This window comes from Leptopilina boulardi, unplaced genomic scaffold, assembly GCF_019393585.1.
Source record: "Leptopilina boulardi isolate dan_hultmark-lab unplaced genomic scaffold, ZJU_Lbou_2.1 LbouV2_95, whole genome shotgun sequence".
In the NCBI taxonomy this organism is placed as follows: Eukaryota; Metazoa; Arthropoda; class Insecta; order Hymenoptera; family Figitidae; genus Leptopilina; species Leptopilina boulardi.
Window position 1 is genome coordinate 430377 of NW_026138044.1, and position 26651 is coordinate 457027.

Consider the following 26651-nt stretch of genomic DNA (forward strand, 5'->3'; position numbering starts at 1 on the left):
AAAAAAAATAGTTTTTATTTATAATAAATGAAGCTTTAATGCTTAGTTTTTCTCAATAAATATAAGATGAATAAGTAGAAATAAAAACATTTAATAGTTTGAGAATTGAAAAATTAAATGATAAATAAATTTTAAGAATTTATAAAATAAAAGGACAGGACAGGTTCAATTAATTTTAAAAATCAAAAACTGTAAATTTTTGAAAATTCAATTAATTTTAAAAAATGTTATCTAAAATTATTTGATAAATTATTTTTAGTTGGGTAAAATTTAATTATTGTTTGTTTGAAAATTAACAAAATCTTTTGCAATTCAATTATTATTTCTAAAAATTTCAACTTTAATTCTTCCAAAATTATTATTATTTAAAAAAAAAATTATTTAAAAATCTGTAAAACTTTTTTAAGTATATTGCTTGAAATTTTTTTGACCATCAAAACTAAAAACTAAGACAATATTTTTAATTCGAATAAATTGCTCGAATAAGACTTCAAAAAATTATAAAAATGAAACTTTAAGAATTTTTTTCAATTAAATTTTATTAAAATAACAAAAATCGACTTTTTCGACTTTTTTTCAATCAACTAAAACGACCTTTTTTGTGCCTTAAAGTCGATCCGAGGTCTGTGCATTCATTTCTCAAAAAAATGTATTTTTAAAATAAGTGTCAAATTATTTTTTTGTAGTAGTGCATTATTAAAATTTATTAGAAGAATTAACATTAAAAAATAAAAAAGTTATGAATTTTCAGAAAAATAGCAATTTTTTGTGTTAAATTGTTAAATTATTTACCAAATTTTGACCGGGAAATATAGAGTATTGACTGGGAATTTATAATCATAAAAATTATGGCCATCCTGTCCTTTTATTTTATGAATTCTTAAAATTTATTTATCATTTAATTTTTCAATTCTCAAACTATTAAATGTTTTTATTTCTACTTATTCATCTTATATTTATTGAGAAAAACTAAGCATCAAAGCTTCATTTATTATAAATAAAAACTATTTTCATAGTTTTTACGCCGAAAGCGGACATTGAAAAAAATTATTTCAGAACTTGAAAAATCTAGAAGAGTCCTTGAATTTTTTTTTTTAAATTGCAGAACACCCTGAAAAATGTAATATTTGTATATAAATAAAAATTGGAAATTTCTTTTTTTTTAGAAACTATTTTATTGAAAACAACTTTTTTTTAAAAACAATAAATTACACTATTTACAATTTTCATGCACACTTTTTATAATTAATATTTTTTTTTTAGTATAAAAAATCGATTTACTTTTGTATTCGCATGATATTTATACTATTAACAATGAAAATCAATAAGATTTTGATTTTATTTACGCCAGTATTGTGCGAACTTGTGAAATTGTTCAACTAGCGCTGCCATTACGGCAGTGACTGATAAATCGAGAAGATTTTGTACATAATGCACTGCTTCCTCATCGCTAAGATCAAGTCTCAATTTATCTTGAACTTTCTTGACAGCTTTATCAGGTTCTAAGGCAATATCGGGAACACTTGCGTCAACCATTAATGAGAATAGATTTAAAATAAGATTTGCATGTCTACGTAAATGTAAAAATGCTGTGTAACATTGTTTTCTAAATTCATGATAATGATCTGAATTAACGCCACCCATTGCTTCAACCATTTCCTTACTCAATTTCATTGGTGGTGGAAGTGGTTTTGGATCTCTTCCCAAAATATAACCGAAATCAATGTGAAATAGTTTACCTGGAAAAAGCATTAATTTAAAAAAAAATAATAATAATATAATTCACACTAATAAGAGGGTTTGATTTTGACAACAAAACGTTTGTTGGTATTTAAGAAACCAAAATTTTTTTTGTTGCCTCAACAAAATTTTAATTGTCTCAATCAATATTTGGTTGACACAACCAAAATTAGAAAGAAAGGATTTTTGTTGTCTTAACTAAAGTTTGATTGAGACAACCAAAATTTGGTTGTCCAATACCAATCAAATATTTTATTATTAAAACTAAAACCTTTCTTCAGAGTTGAATTTTAATATTCCAATGAATTTTCAAATTATGACCGAAAATAAGGTTTTTATTAGCAAAATTAAAAGTTTAATGTTCAAATTCACTAGATTTTTTTTATTTTATATAAAAAATTTTGAAAAATTAAATTTACCTGAAGTTGTCAGAAGTAAATTGTCTAAGTGCCGGTCGCCAACTCCTAATACGTATGTTATTATACAATATCCAGCTAAAAATACAAAAAATTTTATCTCATTCGTTTTCTTATTACAACGATTGAATATCTTAAATTAAGTTAATTAAATATTCTTGTCAAAGAAATAATATGTGTTGTCAAAAAGAGTTCAAATTTTAATTAAATTATTGTTATTAACAAATGAATATTAAAAGCAAATTAATTTTTAAAAAAATATTTATTATAATAAATTAACTTTACTGTATTTTAATGAATTTTGTATATTTATAAACTATTTTTATATAAACCATATTTTGGAAAAATATCACATTAAGTCCTGGAAAGGTCATGGAATTTCGTTCGAGTGAAATCGTAGCAATATTTCAAAAAATGAATATAGTATAGATAAAGTGAATAGGAAAAAAAAAACTTACCACAACTTCTCACATACGTATCCATTACTTCAGAAGCAACACCATATGGACCCGTTTCAGAAGGATGATGTTTTCGAAAGAAACTCAATATAGATCCTTCACTTGCTAAAACTTCAGCGACAGTTGTTGACTCGATGAATTGTACAAATCCATGTCTTGTGCTCGTTGCTAAAACTCTAATTTTTTTTTTTAAACAAAATATATTCATTAATTCTTTCTTTCCATGTTAAAAGCAATATGTGAAATATTACATTTTTCCAGGCCTCGGATCGACTTTAAGGCACAAAAAAATCGTTTTAATCGATTTATATTCCAAAAAAGTCGAAGAAAGTCGATTTTTTTATTTTAACAAAATTTAATTGGTTAATGAATATTTTACTTTAAATAACTAATGTTATTAGATATTAAATTCATTTTATTAATTCTGTAATGAGAATAATTCTATAAGAATATTATCAAGAAAATTCATTTCGAATATTTCAGAATCGAACTAATTGTAAGACAAATTTTCAAAATTTTATTTAAGTAGGACAAATTTCTAAAAAAAATTCTTAAAGTTCCATTTTTATAATTTTTTGAAGTCTAATTTAAGCAATTTATTCAAATTAAAAATTTTTTCATAGTTTTTAAATTGGTCAAAAAAATTTCAGGCAATACTTAATCAAGTTTTACAGATTTTTAAATAAAAATTTTTTTTAAATAATAATAATATTGGAAGAGTTAAAGTTGAAATTTTTAAAAATATTTGAATTTCAAAAGATTTTGTTAATTTTTAGATAATAATTAAATTTTACAGAACTAAAAATAATTTATCAAATAATTTTAGATAAAATTTTTTAAAAGTAATTGAATTTTTAAAGATTTATAGTTTTTGATTTTTGAAATTAATTGAACTTCAAGTGATTTTTAAATTAAAAATTTTTGATGATTTCACTAAAAAATTTATTAGAAATTTCAGACAAAAATACAATAATTTGAAAACCATTTTTAAGTGAAAAATGGTTTCAGATAGTTGAATTTTCAAAGAATATTATAAAAATTATTAAAAATTTTTTTAATTTCAGGAGAGTTATAATTGAAATGATTAAATTTCAAAAAATTGTAGATGGAAAATTTTAGAAATGCATAATTAAATTTTAAAAGTTTTTAATATGAAATTTTTGAAAATAATTGAATTTCAAAAGATTGTGTTTTTCAGACAATAATTATAATAAGAGAAATTTCTAGTGATTTCTGTTGATGAAGAATTTATTAGAAATCACATAAAAAAATTGAATTTCAAAAGTTTTTAATTGAAAAATTTTTTCAGATAATTGAATTTTCGATAAATATTATAAAAATTATCGAAAATAATTAAAAATTTTGCAAATAATTAAATTTCAAGTGATTTTGAATTAAAAATTTTTGGTAATATTATTTGCTAATTTTTAAAAAATTATAAACAATTATTAAATTTCCTAAAAATTTTAATTGAAAAATAGTTGAAGATAATTGAATTTGTGAAGAATTTCATTAAAATTTTCAAAAATAATTATTTTAGTGAAGAATTTTAGTTAAAAATTTATTAAATAATTGAAACAAAGAAGATCTGCATTGTATACTAAAAGAAAAGAATTTTGTTTAAAAATTTGTTTTTAAAATGTAAAAAATAGTCGAATAAGTCGGATTTTATTAAAATAAGTCGAAAAAAGTATAATCCAAGGCCTGTTTTTTTGTTTTTTTTTAGAAATAATTGAGTAAAATTGAAAATTTCTAAAATAAATATTTTAGAAATATTTACCTGTAGGGAGTTAATTTCAAGTCTAAATTCTCTCGTCGTAAAAGTTTATCCATCAACGCTATTGTTTGCAAAATTAATTGATCCTGTCGTAGGTCATCTCCATGCTTAAAAATTGCAATATATTCACTATTTTCCGTTGTGAGGAATGTTAGTTTTGACGGCATCAGCGCCGATTTAAAAAGACTTGCCCTTAAAAAAAAGTACACAAAAACTAGATTTAAAAAAAAATCAATCAATTTTTAAACTGAAAAATTGAGAAATTATTCTACTATATTAATTTATCTCAAAATAAAAATTGACTTTCTTTTATAAATAATATGTTAAAATAAATAAATTATAATAATTATAATTTTGAAAAATAACCCAAAATCTTTTTTTTTTGTTTTGAATTAAACTCACTTTTCTGGAATAATTCCTTTGATACAAATTTCTGGATCCAATGGAAATGGAATTGGTTCAAAATTGGAGAAATTAATTTTAAATGCAGGATCAGGATCCGCCAGTAGTGCTTTAAGACGATCTGTTTTTCGTTTTCGATTACCACTTTCACGTGCAACATCCTTAACAAGTGACACCAATTGATCGATGAAAATTTTTTGCCGTTTCAAAAATGCTCGTCGCTTTTGCCAAATTGCATTTCCCCGCGCAAGAGCATTTGAAAACATTGCCATAACAGTCAAATACATTTCTCGAACACGAGTATCTTGTTTGACAGTTATCGCTGGATCTGGTTGTTCTTCACATTCAATTGATAGATACCAATAAAAATAATTGGCCAACATTGAATTTTGACATGCACGTGTTATTAAAAATGACGCCAAATCCATGGGTTGTTCATGATTTGATGACAATTGTGATTCAGTCGACTGTGAAAAACAAAAATTAAAAAAATAACAATTTTCCTCTGAACAATTAAAATTATTGAAAATACATTTATTGAGTGACAACTATTTTTAAAAAAAGGAAAATAATCAAAAATCCAATTTGATTTACTGAATATTGGAATATTTATGTTTAACCGTTTTAAAATGTCTATTTTAATTAATTTAAAATCACAAATTATAAGAAAAATTTATTTCAAATTTTTTCAGATTAATTAAATTTTTTATTTATTTTCCGATTTTCAAAATTTAGTACCAAAAAGAAAAATGACTCTTACCGTTGTTAATTGTGTCGTGTGAGATGAAGATTGATCATTTGCCTTAAAATCTTTGTCGAATTTCTCATTTTTTTCACTATCCTTATCCTTAACAAGACTTTCATTTGCCGCCTTGATACTTTCGAAATCTTCATATTTCAATGCTTGCACTAATTGCAATAGATAAAGCATAAGATCATCATCGGGCGCATGATTTAATCGTCCAATTGCATATCTTCTTACAGCTGGATATGTAAAAGCTGGTCCAAGAAGTTCTAGTGCATCTTCTGGATCTGGTGGCGCCCACAATGAAAGCATCTCCAATGCCTGACGTTCTTCGCCAGTCACTTTCCAATTGACACATTTCACAAATTTTGTCAACGCCTTTTTTTGCGTCGACAAATAAAATCGAAATTTCCATATTAAATCCTGTTCCTCCGTTGATAGTGCCGTTGTTGGTGGATATGACAAAATTGTATTTAATGCATCGCGAACATTTGATGTTGGTTTCAATTCTCTTGTATTTCCACCACTACGCAAACTACGAGCTAATTTATGATGTTTTGCTTCAACAAGATTTTCCTTAAAATCACAAACAATTTTGTTTTTAATTTACATTATTAAATAATTAAATAAATTTTAAGAAAATACAAAATTTAAAAATTATAAACATAATTAAAATAATAACATAATAAATATTTTCAAATGTTAATTTAGTGATTTTAGATTTTCAATGTTTTCGATAATATATTCGAATTTACCTGATTTGAATTATTACACTGATAAACATAATAAAACTCATTGACTTTATTATCTTTTGAGAAATCTTTAAAAATTGTTTTCACAAATTTGACAATTCTTCTTGCAATGTCCGATAGCAATGTTTGTATATTAGTTAACCATTTAAACATCTTACTTTACTTATAGCAAGTACGGCTTCAGATTAACTTATAGGTCGCAGTCTATTTTCTTACAAATTGCTATACGTGTCTTTATCTTTCTCGGCTACCTTATCATTGAAACGAATGTCAGCATTTATTTGCATTCTCCTTTAGTATTCATATTTCTAACACCTTTATGTAATTTGTTTTCAGTAAAGAAGAAAAATAAATAAATAAAAATAAAAGAAAATTGAATAGAAAATTATTATTTTTTTTTATAAAAATTATAATAACAAATTTTCTTCTTTTTTCTGGTAAAAAATCTTTTTTCAGCAAAACTGTGATGCAAATGTATTTTTAATAAATATTTACATTATCTGACAAATTTTTTTTTTTTTGTTAATTTAATGATGTGTTTATTAAAAGGATTTAAATAATTAATTTGATTAAAAGAAATCAATTTTATATTTAAATTGAGCAAATTTACTTACTTGTAAGATTTCATAATCTGGCAATGTAACAACGTCTGGCTGTGATCTATGTTGTACCACTTCATCGCCATCTTTTTCATAATAGACAATTGAATACTGCAATAAAAATTTACAATAATTTACAAATAATTTAAATCATTTATATATTTACAATAATTTTACAGAAAATAAAAAAAAATTGTACAATAGAAAATTTTACAAAATTATAATTTAAATAAAAATATTTATGTAAAAAAGAAAAACATACCGAAACACCGTCCATTGTGACTTCGGGAAATTCGACCATTAGATAAAGATATTCGGATGCACGTTTCTCGCGTTCATTTATCAATTCAATTTCACGGAATGTTAATCGATCGAGCCAATCGATTTTACTCATTTGTCCATTGCGATGTTTTTTAGCGAGTTTTGCTAATCTTTGCATTTGTTCTTTTCCATGATCACGTGCTTTACCAGGAGTCGCTGACAAATCACAACCATTCGCCTCAATTCCCGGCCATACTTTTAAATCCAACATACCCTGACGAAAAACTCCATGTTTACCAAATAGGGAAATTGTTGTGCCACCAACTGGAATTTGTTGACCAGGACCCGCACAATCATATAATGTTATACATAATTGAGCATCACGAGGTAGATCTGAATATGATATTGGCAAGGTCACCCATTGGTTCCAACTGGAAAATTATTTATTAAATTCTAATTAATAACAATTATTATTTAATTAAATATTTTTTAAATTGTTTTTATTATTATAAAATTTTCAATTTTTCAAGAAAAATCAAATAATTATAATTAGAATATTATTTTTATTGAAATAATAATAATTAACTAGTATTAAAAAATATATAAATTATTACAAGGTTAGCACAAAATTTTCATTATAATTTTCCCTCATATTTCCCTTCCTTCCAGACCATATTTTTTGTTTTTCTTTGACATTTTCAATTTTTTTATTTTTTTTTCAAACAAATATGAATTCTATTAAAAAAATTGTAATAAATGAAAATTCGATTGAATGAAAATTATGTTAAATAAACATTTTATAAAAAACAACTCAAATTCTTATAAAAAAATTCAATTACATTGTATTTTCAAAATTTTTAATGAAATTCTTTTTAAAAATTCAATTATTTTCAAAGCCAAAAAAAAAAATTAATATTTCCTTTTGCTGATGATTTTGTATGTTTTTTAGAACCTAAATGACACAAAAAAAAAATTAAATATTCCTGTGATCATTAAAATTTAAGGAACTCAAAATAAAGATGGTGTTTTTCCTTAAATTTTAATAATTCAAGGTATTCAAGGAATTTCATGGTCCACTGGGACACTCTAATTAATTTTATAATTTTGAATAAATTCTTCGATAATTGAATTATTTTTGCAATTTTTAGTTTAAAATCTTTTAAAAATAGAAAAACTGTTAAAACTATTAATTAAAACTCTTTCAATTTTGATTTATTTCTATTATTCTATATAATTATGTTATTTATAAAAAAAAGTAAACTAAAACTATTTGAAAATTTTATCATTTTCAAAAATTTCAATAAACTTCTACAATAATTTAATTATTTAAGCAATTACCAAAATTTGCAAAACATAAAGAGTTATTCAATTTTCCCTAATTTGCATATTAATTAACATTTTGTAGTTGGAAATTATTTTAATTTTCTGAGACAATTGATTTTTTATTCAAGTAAATAAAATGTAATAATTTCTTTATAAATTTATGAATTTATTTAATTTTTTTCAGTTTTCTGATATAAAAATGTAAAATTATGAACACATATATTTTATTTAATTCAAATTAAATTACGCTGAAGTTCAAAACGTTTAAGATCAACGATTTTTAAAGAAATTTTTTTTTAATGAAAAATTCTATGAATGATCGTCTTAAAAATATTTTTTGCAATGTTTAATGATCAACAAATTAAAAAATATGTTTTTATAGATAAAATATTTTATAATTTTCCATCTTTAAAAAAAAGACGTTGTGGACTTCAGTATCGTCTAATTAGTATTCTTTTCGTTAATTTAGTTTTAATTTTTTTCTAAATACCTACAAAATTTTTTTAAAAAGCATACAAAAGTTAATAAATAAAATTTCAGTAAATTTCCGTTAACTAATTTAATCAGTCAAATTTAATTACTTTTATAAAGAAGAATTAGTCATTTTATTTTACTAGTAATTAGTTATTTATCACTATAACTGATACAATAAAAAGTCAGTAAGAATTTTATTAAAAAAAAAAAAAAAAAAAAAAATTGTTCACTCTTCTACTGTAAGTGTAAATTATTTTTTTTTTATCTAAAGATACGAAAATATAAATTTTCTTCAATTGTTTGTCAACATTTTCCTTAAAAAAAAAAAAATTGTTAAAATAATTAAAATTACAAGAGTGAACTTATAACCTTGAATTTAATTATCGTTTTGATATTTTCGTAAATTTTCAACTTACTTTTATAAATTCAATGCGTCTTTCAAGTTTTAAGAAAAAAAAATTATTATAAAGCAAATGTAATTATAAATATTATAACAAATTTTATTTTCTAGTGTAAAAATTGATTTAATTTAGTTCGATTTTTCAAAGCAAAACATAACAAATTCCAGAATGATTTCGAGCATTCTATAAAATTAAATACGTGTTAATCTTCTACAAGTTTTTAACGTTAAAGTGAACAAACTTACAATTTCTTTAATGTCAATTTTTTTTATAAATTGTTATTTTTTGTATCAAAAAATAAATTAATAATTTAATAGATGTTTAATGTATTTATTTTACATTGCAGTAGTAATTTAAAAGAATTTCTTAATCAAAATAATAATAATAAATTATAATTATAATAATAATTTCAATAATTTTTATAATATTCTTCGAAAATTCAATTATCTGAAAGCATTTTTCAATTAAAAACTTTTGGAATTCAATTTTTTTTATCTGATTTCTAATAAATTCTTCATCAACAGAAATCACTAGAAATTTCTCTTATTATAATTATTGTCTGAAATTTAACACAATCTTTTGAAATTAAATTATTTTCAAAAATTTCATTTTAAAAGCTTTTAAAATTTAATTATGTATTTCTAAAATTTTCCATCTAAAATTTTTTGAAATTTAATAATTTCAATTATAACTCTCCTGAAATTCAATTATTTTTAATGATTTTTATAATATTCTTCGAAAGTTCAACTATGTGAAACTATTTTTTGCTTAAAAATTTTTCAAATTATGGTAATTTTATCTGCCATTATTAATTAATTTTTTAATAATAATTTAATAGATGTTTAATGTATTTATTTTACATTGCAGTTGTAATTTAAAAAAAATTTCTTAATCAAAATAATAATTTCGTTAATTTTTGAACGTTTAGAATTTGAGGCACATTGTTTAAATTAAAAAGTGTTCTTACTTCCATCGAGATGTAAAATGTTTATAGGCCGTATGAACAGGTAAGGCAAGAGCTCTTCCACCAGCCCAAACTTGTAATGAGGCTGCTAAATCGCCTTTGCCACCGCGTTCTCCATACAATCCTGAATATTTGAGCATAGGATCTTCCAACAATTTATCATATTCGGGTCTTTGCCTCTTTCCTTCAAGTGTTCCTCTAAAAGAGACCATCAAATATGTAAATTACTTTTTATAAAACCAATTTGTCATTCTTCTCCCAAAAAAAACGAACACATGTTCTACTAATTAAAAACAACATTGTATATTCTAAAATCTAATATTAAAATTATCAAATAATAAAAACAGAACATTAAAATATTCCACAAGATCAAATTAGAAATATAGGATAATATAAATTTAATATTTATAAATTATACTTAATACTATATTATTGTATGAAATTGCGTTGTATAGAAAATAATTCATGATAATAAGTCGTGGAAAAGTTACGCAATGTGATAATAAAAATTCTCGAAGTTCAAGAAACTTTAATTAAAACAAAATATGTATTACTCATACCTATCTCCTATCGTTAAAAAAACAAAAAGAAATTAATTTTCAACACAACTGTATGGAAATCTTGCAAAAGAGGATTATAATTAATCTAAAAATATATATGATCACATACATTTTTATTTGTATTCTCGTCTCAAGTGAAGAACTGTATACGTAAAGGAATTTATCGCTCACGTCTTCCATTGTTGTTGTTGTTGTTGTTCGCCTCTCCTATGAAATGATTCTCGAAAATTTCAATTCCTAGCATATCTATCTTAACCGACAAGAGATTATTAGTCGAGTACTTTTTAATATTTTAGTATATATGAACACATTTGCATATAAATATCACCACTATTTTGTATCACTTACAGATGATTTCTATTATTCCAGCAGAACACTGTTATAACAGAAGAGAAATATATTTTTTTTCTTATATGGAATAAAATATTTTTGTTATCTACGTATGTATAATTATCAGATAAATAATAATTTAATCTTGATTATTATTAACTTGCGCATTTCACTCGATGTTATTGCTAGGATTTTGAGTTTCTTTTTAAATTAAAAAAAAAAACAAATTCGTGTATACTGTTATGCACTCAAACCATTTAAATTGACAAGTTAAAACAATATAATAAATGAACGTACCATATTGTAGAGAAAATATGTGTATAATTAAAAACTTAAGACACAGATTGAAGAAATAATTATTCAATGTTTATAGGTTAAAAAGAAACTTTATTGTTATTATTATGTATAGATTTGGTTTTCATATGTATTTGTAATGTATGTATGTGTAGATACTGTTATGCAGAGATGGGAATGTAATTTGTTAATTTACAGTATTTTACCGCGACTGTACCCTTAGGTCTTTTCGTTGCGCGCGCATCTTTCATTCGAGTTATACGTTCGCAACCCTCACTGCAACCCTGGTCACATTTTGGAGTTTCTATACATGTTCCCTGTGGAACAGACCTAAGGCTTTCTACATTACCATAGGAGCAGAAGCATAAAGTGATTCTGTTATTGGTTTGTCATTGTTTGTCATGGCATTTATGCACATGTAATTAAAAATTTATTATTTTTTAATGAAGTCTAAATTAAATATTCACTTATTTTTTAAAAATCGTTTCTTTTGCCTATAAAAATTAAAATTTTCTTATTCATATAGAAAACAAAGTTTTTTCATATTATTAAAAATAATAAGAATAATCATATAATTCGTATTATAAAAAATTATTTAAATTAATTTAATTAATTAAATACTAAATAAATAAAAACACAACCCCTCTTATAAATAAGGATTTATTCTTATTCTATTAATATAATTCTTACAAAATTTTAAAAAAGGTGTCATTTTCTCACATTTTTTTAAAAAATTTTGTATTTAATTTAAAATTTTTTTAAATTATTTGATAAATTATTTTTAGTTCGGTAAAATTTAATTATTGTCTGAAAATTAAAAAAATGTTTTGAAATTCAATTATTTTTAAAAATTTCAACTTTAACTCTTCAAAAATTATTATTAAAAAAGTAAATTATAAAACTTGATTAAGTATTACCTGAAATTTTTTTGACTATCAAAACTAAAAACTGTGACAAAATTTTTAATTCAAATAAATTGATTAAATCAGACTTTTAAAAAATTATAAAAATGGAACTTTAAGAATTTTTCTTAGAAATTTGTCCTGTTTAAATAAAATTTTGAATAAATAAATGATTTTTTTAACTTGGATAACAATTAATTAATTTTTTTCAGTGAAATATTTGGTTTTTTAATATAAATTAATTAAATTACATTTAACTAAAATTCGATTCAAAAGAATTTCTATTCAGCAGAACTCTTATAAAGCATTTTTTTTAATACTTTTTAAAAATTTTAAATTAATATACCTAATTTCAATTTAACGAAATTTATGTCTATAAAAATTGACAAAAAAAGAACTAAGTAGAATTTTTCTTAAAAGAGAATTCTGTTAAATAAGAATTAGTTCGAATTAAAATTTTCTTTAATAAAAACTTTGTTAATTAAAAATTTTGTTAACTAGAAATTCTGTTAATTGTGGATTTATTCAAATGACAATTCTGTTAAGGAAATATTTTGATAAATCGGAAATTAACAAAAATAACAATTTTGTTAAAAAAAATTTTCTTGACATAAATTCCGTGAAATTGAAATTGTATTAATTTGAAATTCGATGTACTAGAAAATCTGCTTTATATAATTTAACTAAATAAAAATTTGATAATTTAAGATTTGACGCCGTAAAAATTCTTTTAAATTAATTGTTGAGAATATTTATACGTCCCCAATTAGTTTATTTATTTCACTTAAATATTTTATTTTTTACGAAACATTATTTATTTGGTTTAAATACATATGAAATTAGTGGATAATAGACAGGTAAATGATTTCATTGTATCAAAATAAATTTTATTTGATCAAAATAAATTCGATCCAAGACCTGAAATGATAGAAATTACTCACTAATAGAAATTTAGGAAATATGTATCGATATTTCCAAGAATTATCGCTAAGCTTCGTGGAATATTTGATATTATAAGGAAGGATTATAAATTTATAAGAAAGGAATATAGTTTAAGTAAAAACAAGTTAATTAATATTAAAATAATTTAATTTCGTATAAGATAGATAACAACAATGCTGACAGAAATGCAACACTTGTCAATAATAGCTGTAAAATAAAAATTTAACTTAACGATTGGAAGTTTGATGTAATTAATACACATTTTTAAAATTAAAAAAAAAAATATCGATTAAATATTTCTTCTCATGTACTCTCTCATTAATCTAGAATTCACTTAGTGTTCACAAAATAGTGTTCCTTCCTTTGAGGGTCACAATTATTATTATTATTATTTTTTTTTGTTTTAAATACTAATCTTGTATATCAATTGCGTGCAAAACGTATCTGTCGCAAGTTTAACGTAAATTTTCAAGTTTATAACATTTTTTTTAAATCTATTGATACGTCGAAATTTTGCACATATATTCAGGAATTTTTTTAAAACCAACGGCATAATCTCAATTTAAAATAGTACCTATTCATAAGAGTAAACAGAAAAAATTTAGATAAATTTTAATATCAAACTAAATTTCAATTAGATAAATATATTGATGTTTATTCTTTTTTCAAAATGTGTTGAAATTTAAGTTTAAATTTCTGATATTTTATTTTACGTCTATGAAGTTTCTATTGGTTTGAGATTTTGTCAGTGGATTAAAATTCATAAAATATAATAGACGAAGAGAAACTTATTCTAGTACATTTTTCAGAATTTCTAGTAAAAATTCCTCTTTCTTTGTCAAAAAATACAAGTTATCTAATTTAATCAAAAATATTTATTTTTTTTCTCTCTATAAATTTTATTTTATTAAAAAAAAAGTAAAAAATTTGAATCTCCAACTTTTTATATCGTAAAATTCAAAAATATTTGGTATTTAAATTTTGGTTATATTAATGATAATATTAAATTATAAACTTTTTGATTAAATTGAATAATTTGTATTTTTTAACCCGAACATTTCATGAAATTTTGACCAATTTTATAGCGCCACTCCATAGTGTATTTCACACAAAGTTTCTAGGCCGCAATTTTTTTTTTAATTGAAAAATAATGAATTGAAGAAAAAAATACTTTTTAAAAATTAACTCTCTCCATGAAATATAATTACGGACTGTAAATTTTTTTTTTTAAATATTCCCAATAAAATTCTTGGACACGTGAAAAAGACACAATTTTTTTTACATATTTTAAAAATATTCATCAAATCAAACTGTAAATTAGATAATTCTAAAATACACTCTATAGTCAAATCTTGTTGAGTTCCAGTCTTGGATTAAAATTAAATGTATTTTTATAAAACTAGATTTAAAAATATTTCAAGTTTATATGGCAAAGATAAGCACATTTTTCGTTTCATTATTTTGATTAATACAAAGTCTTGAGTGTTGCACATAGATTCTTGAATTATTATTGATTGTATTATTATTATTATTATTATTTTTTTTTTTGAGAATTTAACTTAATCATTGACTAACTAATTAGTTTTTCATTATTAATTCTCAAATTAATTTCCTTTCAATTGCTTTCAAATAAATAAGTACTTTGAATTTTTGAATCCTAAGTTTTTTTTATAATTGTTTTGTAATTAAAAAACAATTTGATTCTTTAAACAACTTCAAAACTGGCCTTCGTGTTCGATGACGCTTTACATAACAATAATCTCGTATTGCATTCACTTTTTTTTTACTTAAAAATTATCTATCATTAAAAAAGCTCAGTCGATCTTAGAAAAAATTCTACATAACACATCAGCCTCGAGCAAATGAAAAAAAAGAGAAAATTACTTTTTATTAATCTTACAATTTCAATAATTTAATGTTTATAATTAATAAAATTAAATTCATATAATTTAAAATCTCTATAATATATTTATAGCAGAACAAAGGAATGATTTAAAGTAAATTTAAAATTTGTAATTAGAAATAAATTTGAGATTCAAACACAATTAACATTGTAGAAAAAAGTTGACATTACAGAGTTTTGTAAAATGTCAGATTCTAAAAGATTTATAACAATTTTTTTTCACTTTTAGATGAAAAAAAATTTTTGTAAAATTAAAGAAAAAAATTAAAAATAAATTCGAAAATTTGTAGTTGATAGAAATTTTCTAATAATTTACAGGAATAATGTTAATATGATTTAGAATTTTTCTACATTTTTTTTATTTTTATTTTATAAATTTAGAAATGAAGGATATAAATTTTTTTCGCCCTTTAATTTGATGGGGGGGGGGGAAAACTTTGTGTTGACTTTTAGAATCGGACGTTTCAATTGCGTCAACAATTATTATTATTATTCTTATTATTATATTATTATTTGTCCTCCATTCAAACGCTTACATACACACTTATATGTATAATATACTGAATCTGTGCAGTCTGTGAGATAGTCGCAATTTTCAAGTTAATTATTATATATATATATATATATGTTCTCTTAACAATAAGCTAAAGTTACAACTAACTTTACAAGCTTAAGAATACTCTTCGCTGTGACTTGAAATTCGAAAGAGTAATTTTACAGATAACTGTAGATATACGCATTAGAAGAGTCGAAACCAACTAATGGTTGATGATCCAGTGGTCACGCGAATTTTGTCGAATCTGGATAATCTTCAGCGTTTCCTGCGGCAGCATTAACAGCATTAATTGGTGGGACAACCAATGAGAGTGCTCGAACTTTAGCTGCCCAAGCGTCATCGTTTGCAAGAACCCTATAAAAACATTTACATTTTAATTCCATTTTTAAAGGAATTTTAAAATATTTAAAGTTATTTTTCAATATTTTAAAAGAAATTTAACATATTTCATTCCCGGAAATGGAAACCTCAAGAAGAAAGTATTTAATTGATATTTAAAAATTGATATATAATTAATTAATAATATCCACTGGAAGAACAAATATTATTTTTCAAGAAAATAAATTAAATTATTTATTTATAAATTTTGCATAATATGATCAAAATTTTCTTCAATATTGCAGGCCTCGGATTATAGGAATTTTTCGACTTTTTCCGATTTTTTTTTTTTAAATACGACTTTTTTCGACTTATTTTAATAAAATGCGACTTTTTTTTTGACTTTTTTTTACATTTTTTAAAAAAAATTTTAAACAAAATACGTTTTTCCAATATACAATGCAGATCTTTTTCAGATCTTCTTTATTTCAATTATTTAACAAATTTTTAACTGAAATTCTTCACTAAATTAATTATTTTTAATAATTTTAATGAAATTCTTCACAAATTCAATTATCTTAAACTATTAATCAATTAAAATTTTTATGAAATTTAATAATTGTTTATAATTTTAAAAAAATTAGAAAATAAAATTACAAAAAATTTCTAATTCAAAATCACTTGAAAATTAATTATTTGCAAAAATTTTGTCAATTTTCCATTTAAAATTTTTTGAAATTTAATAATTTCAATTATAACTCTCCTGAAATTCAATTAGTTTTAATGATTTTTATAATATTCTTTGAAAGTTCAACTATCTAAAACCAATTTTCGCTTATAAAGTTTTCAAAATTTTTGTATTTTTGTCTGCAATTTCTAATAAATTTTTTAATATAACAGAAATCATCAAAAAATTTGAAATTAAAAATCACTTGAAGTTCAATTAATTTCAAAAATTTAAATTGTAAATCTTTGAAAATTCAATTACTTTTAAAAAATGTTATCTAAAATTATTTGATAAATTATTTTTAGTTCTGTAAAATTAAATTATTGTCTGAAAATTAACAAAATCTTTTGAAATTCAATTATTTATGAAAATTTCAACTTTAACTCTTCCAAAATTATTATTTAAAAGAATAATAATACAGAATTAATAAAATCAATTTAATATCTAATAACATTAGTTATTTAAAGTAAAATATTTATTAGCCAATTAAATTTTGTTAAAATAAAAAAAATCAACTTTTTCGATTTTTTTGGAATATAAATCGACTTTTTCGATTTTTTCTGTGCTTCCTTCCTTCATTTTTTTTTTTTTAATGATCCGATTCAAATAAACTTATTTTCTTTCGAAAATAATTCTTAACATTTTCACAGGGATTTTTAAACAAGTACACCGTGTTTTTAAAAATATTATTATTTATTTAAATTTTTAATTTCTTTAAACAAATAATCATATTATCTATTAAGAAACGGACACTTATTTAAAAATCCCAGCGGTGAAGATATTGAGAATTATTTTCTAAAAAAAATAAGTTCATTTAAATCCGATCATTTAAAAAAAAATAAAGGGAGCGATATGAAGAAAATTTTGATCATATTATGGCAAACAAGATAAATAAATAATTTTAAAAATTTTAATTTATTTTCTTGAAAATTTATATCCGTTCATCGAGCGGATATTATTAATAATAATATTTTAATTTTTTAAATGTCAATTAAAAATTTTTTTCTTTCTGGATATAACAACTTCAGTTGTTTGAGGATATTTAAATACAAATTGGAAATATTTAAAATTATCTTGTAATACTTCAATAAATATTCTTTTATTTTAAAGTATTTAGATCTAAAATTAAAATAAAGCGAGTAAAAAAGTGATTTTAAAATTAATTAAACAATCACACTCTAAACGCTTTCAATGAAAGTAAAGTCAAATTGAGTAAAAGAGGAAATAAATGAAATTACAAGTAAACAGAATCGAGATTAGAGAGAATATTTTAAAAGTGTGAAAAAATTATGGAATAGAAAATAAATATGACATTATAATTACTAAAATTTACCAACATAAATATATGGAGGAATGTATTATAAAACTAATACAGCTTTATATAAAAGCACAGCGGAATTTAATCATAAAGATAATTTCAAAAATGTCCCCATTCTCAACATAGAGAGTGAGTGGAAAAACAGAAATGTTATCCAAATATTTTACATTGTAATGCTTAGTAATTACGCAAATTTTTTGATCTGAGACGAAAAATTCATTTATTATGATATCATTAATTCTAGTAAAAATTAAAGTAATTAAAAAAATATAAGGTATAAAAAGTTAAAAATTTTATAATCTGAGATTAAAATAATAAAATTCATTATAACCTTGAAATTATATTACAATACACTTATGAGTCATTCTTTGCGTACTCATCCTTTAAAATTATTGGTTTGGCAATTATTTTTCGGTAAATTATTGTTCTATTTAAGAGTAAAAAATTCCTAAAATATTAGCAGTTGCCAAAAACAGTTTTTTCAAAAAAAAAAAAAAAAAATTTTAACTTTGAAATTTTTTTTTGTGATTTTCATTGGAAATCTGAGATTTTTTTCAATAAAATATGTAAAAATAGAATATTGGACAACAATGGGTTTGCGAGAAAAATATAAAATAACACATTTTTTTCTCCTGTTTTTCACATTTTCTCGTAAATTCTTTTGTTGTCGCATTTTTATATTTAGACCATTTGTTTAAATAAATCTCAGTTTTTCAATAAAAAATAACAAATTTTTAAAGAGGAGCTATGATATCACGTAAATAAAAAATAAGATTTAATTGTGAAAATAATCGGTTTGAAAAATGTTTTTTTTGAAAAAAGTTTTTTGAGATTGAAAATATGATTTTTAAGATAAAAAATTATTATTTTTATATTCCTGAAAATAGTAGGAAAGTTTTTTAAAATATTTTTTTATTATCATGAAATATTCTTAATATATCTTTTATCTTAAAGTAATTGAAAATTTCCAAAAGAAGTTGAAGTACTTTGATTAAAAAAAATTAAATTTTCTTTAAATAAAATTTGTCATTAAGATATGCCAAAGGAAAATTTCAATAAAAATAGTGTGAATTTAAAACGTGTAAAATGATGAAAAAATTTTTGTTCAATGAAATAAATAAATAATAGTTGAATTACTTTCGAGTGTTGTCGCTGACTATTTTGTCAGGTGCTCCATAATTTGGTGGATTTGCATAAGGATCATATCCAAGTACCGACAACATTGGCGCAATATTTGCCATCTCATCTACGACGTCCTTAGGGATATGACCGACCCATTTCGTCAAGGCCTCTAAATTTACTGGCTTAATAACTTGATCCGATGATCTTTCGACTCTAAAATAGTAATAAAAATAGATTTTTTTTATTCTTTATAATAATCTATTATCGACCGAATTCGCATCTCAAATCATGCAGTAAAGTCTGATAAAAATATTGACAAGTAACTTGAGAATAAAATATGTTTTTTGACTTAAAAAATAATTTTTTTTTTATTAATTATAATTTGTCATATTAAATTAATCATCTCGATGAGAATCGATAGAAAATAAAATCTCCCAATAACTTTTCAATATATTGATATAATCAGTGAGTTTAAAAACTTTTTAAAGTATAAAAATGAAAAAAAATTTTAATTCCAGAGAATATTGAATGTGAGAGGAGAAATGTGTTCAAATATGAAATTGCTTATTGCATACTCAATTCGATGTTTGAAGAAACTTGAGATGCGAATTCACTATAACATCAATCAAAACTTTTTCAAGTCTGTCTTCATACTTACTTGCTGAGCGGAACTCCACCAGGTTTATTGATGAATTCTTCATGGTGAAGTACTGACTCGTTCCATGGTACATCCAAGAAACCGAGAATTTTCTCCATCCACACACGAGGATGAAGCACCAATTGCTCGTAAGGAACCATTAGGCAACGATCGCTTCCAACGTCTTTGCATTGATTGTACATTGTGGAAATAGCAACATTCCACTTTGTTAAACATTGTCTATAGGATGTTAAATCGAATCCTGTTATTGTCACCTGAAAAATGATAATAGTTTTTTTTTATTTTTAATTATATTTAGAATATGTTTTAGTAAATTATTAACATTTTTTACTTTTGACAAAACAGGGTTGCCACGGGTCAGGGAAATTATGGAAAAGTCAGGGAAGTTTATGAAAAGTACTGGAAAAATATCAAATTTCTAAAAATGCTACTAAAATTATAATTTTTTAAATTTTCCATTCAAACTTTTGCTTCTAAAAATTATTGTCTTACATTTTTATAATTGTAGGCCTTGGATCGACTTTTGAAAGAAAAAAAAGTCACTTTAGTCAATTTAGATAACAAGAAAAGTCTAAAAAGTTCATTTCTTTTGTTTTGAATAAATTTAATTAGTTGATGAATATTTTACTATTATTAACAATTTGTTATTAGAAAATTAAATAAAATTTATTAATTCCATATTAATAAAAATGTTTCACATAAATATTTTCAAGAATTTTCTTTTTAAACCACCGAATTCTGAGACAAATTTTCAAGATTTCAATTTAGTTTCAGAACAAATTTTGAAAAATAATTTAAAAAAAAGAAAATTTTTCAAGTCTGATTTATGAACATTATTTGAAATCAGAATTTCGGGAAATGTATTAAATAATTAAATTTTCGAAGAATTTGATTAAAATATTATTGAAAAAAAAATTAATATTAACTGAAAATTTGTGAAATAATTGAATTTGAAAGAGTTTGATTAAAAATTTTTAGAGATAATTGAATTTCAGGAGATTATCAATTAAAACTTTTATAAATTTGAATTAATGAAATTTTTTTTATAAATTTCAGACAATAATTGAATTTTAGAGAATTTTCAACTAAAATATTTTCTAAATAATTGAATTTTGATGGAGTTACAGTTAAGATTTTTAGAAATTTTTTAGAATTGCATTTTTGAGATTTCAAAAATTAAAATTTATTTGTTGTGAATGTAAAAATTTATTAAAAAAACGATTTAAATAATTGTATTTTAAAAAAATTGAATTAAAACTGTTCAAATAATTAATTAAACAAAGAATTATATAAATACAAATTTGGGAAAAAATTTTTCCATTGAATTAATATTCAATTAATTATTCAATTACTAGGTAATTGAATTTAGAAGAGTTCGAGTTAAATTTTTTTTTTGAAGTAATTAAATTTTAAAAGATTTTAAATTGAAACTTTCATAAATTTTAATTGATAAAATTTTCTTTACAAACCTTTAAAAATAATAGAATTATAGAGTATTTTTAATTAAAAAACAATTTATTTCCCTGAATTGTTGAAAAATTCTATTAAAGTAATGAAAAAATTAATTTAGCCAAGAATTTCAAATAAAATTTTTAGAAATAATTGAATTATAAAGAATTTTTAATTGAAAAATGTTTTAAAATTTTAATTTTTGATTTTTAAAATTTTCAATTAAAATTTTAATAAACTTGAATTATTGAAATTTTTTAAAAATTATGTAAACAAAAATTTAATTTTAAAGAATTAATAATTAAAAAATGTTTTATGTAATTGAATTTTTGAAAAACGATTAAAGTTATTAGAAAGAATTAATTCAAAAAGAAATTGAAGTTAAAAATTTTAGAAATAATAATTGAATTTCAGAAGATTATTAATTGAAACTTTCATTTTGAATTGGTGAATTTTTTTAAAAAACTTTAGACAATAATTGAATTTTAGTTAATTTTCAATTGAAAACTGTTTTAAATCGTGTATTTTTCCAAAAATTTGTTTTAAATTATTGAAAATAATCACTTTGCAAACAATTCAAGTTAAAATATTTTTTTAATAATTCAATTTTAAAAAATAAAAAAAAAGTCGAAAAAGTCGTTCAATCCGAGGCCTGTTCTTGAAAACCTTTTGAAATATTTTCATTAAGGTCAGTGAAAAAATTTTAATTTTAACTGGAAATCAGGGAAAAACAAAATAATATTTTTGTGTCAACCCTGCGAAATTTTTCAAAATAATTTTGAAAAATAAAAAAATAAGTCAAGGAACAAGAAAAAACAAATTAAAAAAATTTTAAATTCAACTATAGGAGGGCAGTAGAAATTTACTTGAGTTCAAATAAAACCCAAATTCAAAAATAATAGAAACTATTATAATCCTACTTCTATTAGAATTCTTTTAGAATTTTATGCCATTTTTACTAGTGTATGATAGTAAAGTCATTTAGAGTTTAGTTATTTCGCTTTTATTCTTTCCCTTTTCGAATAAAATTTTTTATTATAACCTGGACCAAGGTAAAAATTTTATCATTTCTTTTTTTTTTTAAAGTTGCTATCTTGATTGAAACTATCATTTGTGATTGTATTTTGTTTTTATGTCTAAAGATTTTTGTCTTTACACTGAAATCAATATATGTATATGTATTCTTCATATAAAGTTAGGTTTTTCATTTTCTATAGAGAAGGTTTTTTTTTTCAAATTTCCAATTTATTTCGTTCGCTTTTTTCATTTTCTATTTCTTATATATTATTGAATATATATAGATATATGTGGGATATTCTTTGAATTATTTTCATTCAAAATTTAGATATGATTAGAATTTTTTTTTTTTTTTTTGATTCTATATTGAAAACAAATGTATATGACTGTGAGGGAAAATCGTGAATTTTCGCTCAATCAATTTAAAGTTTCAAATATTCGAACATTTTCAAACTACAGAAGCTTCTGTAAATTAAGGGTAGGGACGAGCCTTTATAAGCCGAGAAAATGCACATTTTTGTCTCTGAATTCTGAACAGTATTAAACTGGTAAGAGCTTTCTTTTATATATTGAATATAAGGAAAGTTTTCAGAATATAAAACTCCAAAATCAAGTCTCTAAAAATTGGAACTGATTGTCAGGGTCAGTCAAAAGACTTCTACCAACATGATAAATTTTCAATTTTGAGATTAAAAAGATCTAATCGTAAAAAGAATTTAAAAATTACTTTACTGAAGGAGAACCAGTTGTCAGGGGCTATCTAACTAGTCACTTTAGAATATAATTAATTTATTTAAATGAATTATTTAGGAGGGAATTATCAGAGATAAATTTATTATCATAAAAAGATAAAAATTTGATAATTTATTATTAAATTATGGTTTATCATTTGAATTTGATTTATTTATAACCTAGAAAAGTTAATCTAATAGGAAAAATAAAATATAATTCAAAAATAATTTATTTGATCAATAAAATAAAAACTATATCGTCATATAAATTGTTAATATTAAAATTTATTTTAATTCATATTATTTTTTTAGTATTAGATTTTTCGAAACGATAAACAAATCAATTGTTTAAATAACTAGAAGAATTTTTGAAAAGTTAATAACAAAAAGATACAAACCAAATAATTATTGGAAAGATTCCTCTAATTTGTTTTAGAAAAATGACAAAAATTTCAAGAAATAAAAGATATTAAAATAAAATATCCTTTTATGAAATGAGTATCCAACATTAAATAATTAATTAAGTTGTTTTTAATTTCTGACGTTAAAAAAATATATATATTTAAATTCAATTTTATATTAGTGATGCTTGAATTTGTGTTTTGTAGAATTTTTATCTTATCCAATACACCGTCCGACACGATTTTTCACACACGAAAAAATCAATGATTTTCAGAAACTAGGACCAAAAAAAAGATACCCGTGTTTGGCAGTTTTGCTAGATCAGGTCATTTTTTGCTTTTAGGGGTAAAAACAACCCTTAAATGAAAGGTGATAGGAAATCTTGTACAAATTAATAATTTTTTATGAAACCTGGTATCTCGGGGTTTTCCGGGTCGCTGATTACGAATCTGATGTCAGATTTTCAAAATTCAAAATGGCGGATCCAATATGGCGGTCGAAATTTATAAAAATTCACCAATTCATTTGAAAGTTGTTACTTAGGGGTTTTTGGGGTCGCTGATAACGAATATGATGTCAGATTTTGAAAATTCAAAATGGTGGATTTAATATGGCGGTCGAAATTGATAAATATTAATTATTTTTTGTAAAACTTGGTATCTAGGGATTTTTGGGGTCGCTGAGTACGAATCTGAAGTCAGATTTTTAAAATTCAAATTGGCAGATTCAATATGGCGGTCGAAATTTATAAAAGTTCATCGAATTCACTTGAAACATGTTACTTGAAGGTTTTTGGGGTTGCTGATAACGAATTCGATGTCGGGTTTTCAAAATTCAAAATGGCGGATTGAATATGGTGGTCGAAATTTATAAATGTTATTAGTTTTTTATAAAACTTCGTATCTCTGAGTTTTTGGGGTCGCTGAGTACGAATCTGAATGTAGATTTTTAAAATTCAATATGGCAGACTCAATATGACGGTTGAAATTTATAAAAATTGTTAATTTTTTATAAAACTTGGTATCTAAGGGCTTTCGGCGTCTCTAAGTACGAAAGTGATGTCAGATAAGCATAATAAAAACGCCAAATCTAATAAAGGTGAAGATCACAAATCTGAAAAATAATTTGGAAAATTTAAATGTTCGATCAATTTTTTGTTAAAATTTGCAAGCCAACATTTTAAAATTTTTATTTTAAGTGATTTTTAATCTAAAAATTTGTATATTTATTAACTAAGCTTCTATTAGAATTAATAAATTCAAAAGGTTATAATCAAAATTTATTAAACAAATATAATGCAATAAAATAAAATTAATAGAAACATTTCATAACAACTCTTGTATTACGTTTGTGTAAATTTTAGACGCTTATTTTTACGATTTTAAGATTCGACCACCATATTGGATTCGCCATTTTGAATTTTGAAAACCCGACATCAAATTTGTAATCAGCAACCCCAAAAACCTTCAAGAAACAAGTTTCAAGTGAATTCGACGAACTTTTATAAATTTCAAACGCCATATTAAATCTGCCATTTTGGATTTTAAAAATCTGACATCAGATTTGTACTCAGCGACCCCAAAAACCCCTAGATACCAAGATTTACAAAAAATAATTAATATTTATAAATTTCGACCGCCATATTGGATCCACTATTTTCAATTTTCAATTCTGACATCATATTCGTTATCAGCGACCCCAAAAACCTTCAAGTAACATGTTTCAAGTGAATTCGATGAACTTTTATAAATTTCGACCGCCATATTGAATCTGCCAATTTGAATTTTAAAAATCTGACTTCAGATTCGTACTCAGCGACCCCAAAAATCCCTAGATACCAAGTTTTACAAAAAATAATTAATATTTATCAATTTCGACCGCCATATTAAATCCACCATTTTGAATTTTCAAAATCTGACATCATATTCGTTATCAGCGACCCCAAAAACCCCTAAGTAACAACTTTCAAATGAATTGGTGAATTTTTATAAATTTCGACCGCCATATTGGATCCGCCATTTTGAATTTTGAAAATCTGACATCAGATTCGTAGTCAGCGACTCGGAAAACTCCGAGATACCAGGTTTCATAAAAAATTATTAATTTGTACAAGATTTTCTATCACCTTTTATTTAAGGGTTGTTTTTACCCCTAAAAGCAAAAAATGAGCTGATCTAGCAAAACGGCCAAACACGGGTATTTTTTTTTTGTCGGACGGTGATATAATATAATTTAAATATTTTCGATTTTGCCTTTCTATCCAATATAACCAATTTTGCCTTTTATCAAATATAATCAAACCAATTTCTAATTTTCCACTTTTTTCAATGCAACCAATTTCCAATTTTACTTATTATCCAACATAACCAATTTTGCCTTCTATCCAATATAACCAATTGTGCCTTATATTCAATTAAACCAATTTTACATTTTATCCAATATAATCAAACCAATTTCTAATTTTTCACTTTTTCCAATACAACCAATTTCTAATTTCCATTTACTATTAAATAAGAAATAAAATAAAATAACTCAATCACAGTAAGCTTTGATAAAGTTCAATCCAAATGGCAATGAACATCGCCGTTTTCTTTTGGAATTACTTTGGTGATGTCTTCTATGATTATTTTAATACCAAAATGAAAAATAATAAATAAAAATAAATAACTAAAATCGTTAAAACGTGAATTAAAGTATAAAAAATTTTCTGTAGAAAAAGATTGTTCTACGATTTACCGTTTCATAAATACGACACTGCAAACTTTGTATTTACTGTAGAAATTGAATTTAGGTGACCGTTTTTAATCATTGTTTTTTCTTTAACCCTTGCGTGCCTGAGCTGGGTCCCTTGGACCCAGACAATTTGCTTTTTCATCTACTTCTATTTAAGACATTTTTTTTTCAAAATCGTTATCAAATTGGATAAGCTGATGATATAATGTACATTTAAAAAAATAAAGAGAATTTTTTTTATGTAAAACTCTTTCTAATACATTATTTTATAGCTCTTATGTACATACGTAGTTGCCTGAACTGACACTCTTTTTTTTTCATGTACTTCAACATATTCGCTTGAAAATCGTTACTTGAAAGTTTTTGGATTACGAATC

General features: G+C 22.8%; 2 protein-coding genes across 7 annotated transcripts in view; both read right to left on the reverse strand.

Moving 5' to 3' along the window:
- Nucleotides 1-1151: 1151 nt before the first annotated feature.
- LOC127290906 (phosphatidylinositol 3-kinase catalytic subunit type 3) lies at nucleotides 1152-11653 on the reverse strand. Of its 4 annotated transcripts, none has more exons than XM_051319730.1 (12): nucleotides 11500-11629; nucleotides 11221-11248; nucleotides 10982-11118; nucleotides 10316-10510; nucleotides 7152-7581; nucleotides 6905-7000; nucleotides 5554-6114; nucleotides 4794-5260; nucleotides 4395-4583; nucleotides 2615-2790; nucleotides 2160-2234; nucleotides 1152-1739 (listed from the first exon to the last, which is right to left on the reverse strand). In XM_051319730.1, the coding sequence occupies exons 3-12, from the start codon at nucleotides 11050-11052 to the stop codon at nucleotides 1339-1341; spliced, it is 2661 nt and encodes an 886-aa protein (XP_051175687.1). In that variant the 5' UTR covers nucleotides 11053-11118; nucleotides 11221-11248; nucleotides 11500-11629; the 3' UTR covers nucleotides 1152-1338. The 4 variants fall into 4 exon arrangements, with proteins under 4 accessions (XP_051175687.1, XP_051175686.1, XP_051175684.1 ...); XM_051319729.1 differs by having other exon boundaries at nucleotides 10982-11122; XM_051319727.1 differs by lacking the exon at nucleotides 11221-11248 and having other exon boundaries at nucleotides 10982-11079; nucleotides 11500-11653.
- A 1816-nt stretch (nucleotides 11654-13469) lies between these two features.
- Nucleotides 13470-26651, reverse strand: part of LOC127290912 (protein-tyrosine sulfotransferase) — a 159951-nt gene continuing 146769 nt past the window's right edge. For all 3 annotated transcript variants that reach the window (XM_051319755.1, XM_051319754.1, XM_051319753.1), the window contains exons 6-8: nucleotides 19943-20196; nucleotides 19300-19497; nucleotides 13470-16153 (exon numbers count right to left, since the gene is read on the reverse strand). In XM_051319755.1, the coding sequence (XP_051175712.1) occupies nucleotides 16024-16153; nucleotides 19300-19497; nucleotides 19943-20196 (582 nt within the window). In that variant the 3' untranslated portion in view covers nucleotides 13470-16023. The remainder of the gene's footprint in view (nucleotides 16154-19299; nucleotides 19498-19942; nucleotides 20197-26651) is intronic.

What these genes read in the sequence shown, in the direction of transcription:
- LOC127290906 (XM_051319727.1), bottom strand. An exon ending in TCACAATGGACGGTGTTTCG is followed by an intron (nt 7,001 to 7,151) that starts GTATGTTTTTCT and finishes TTTTTATTGCAG; the next exon opens with TATTCAATTGTCTATTATGA. An exon ending in AAAGGAATTATTCCAGAAAA is followed by an intron (nt 4,584 to 4,793) that starts GTGAGTTTAATT and finishes CTTTTTTTTAAG; the next exon opens with GGCAAGTCTTTTTAAATCGG.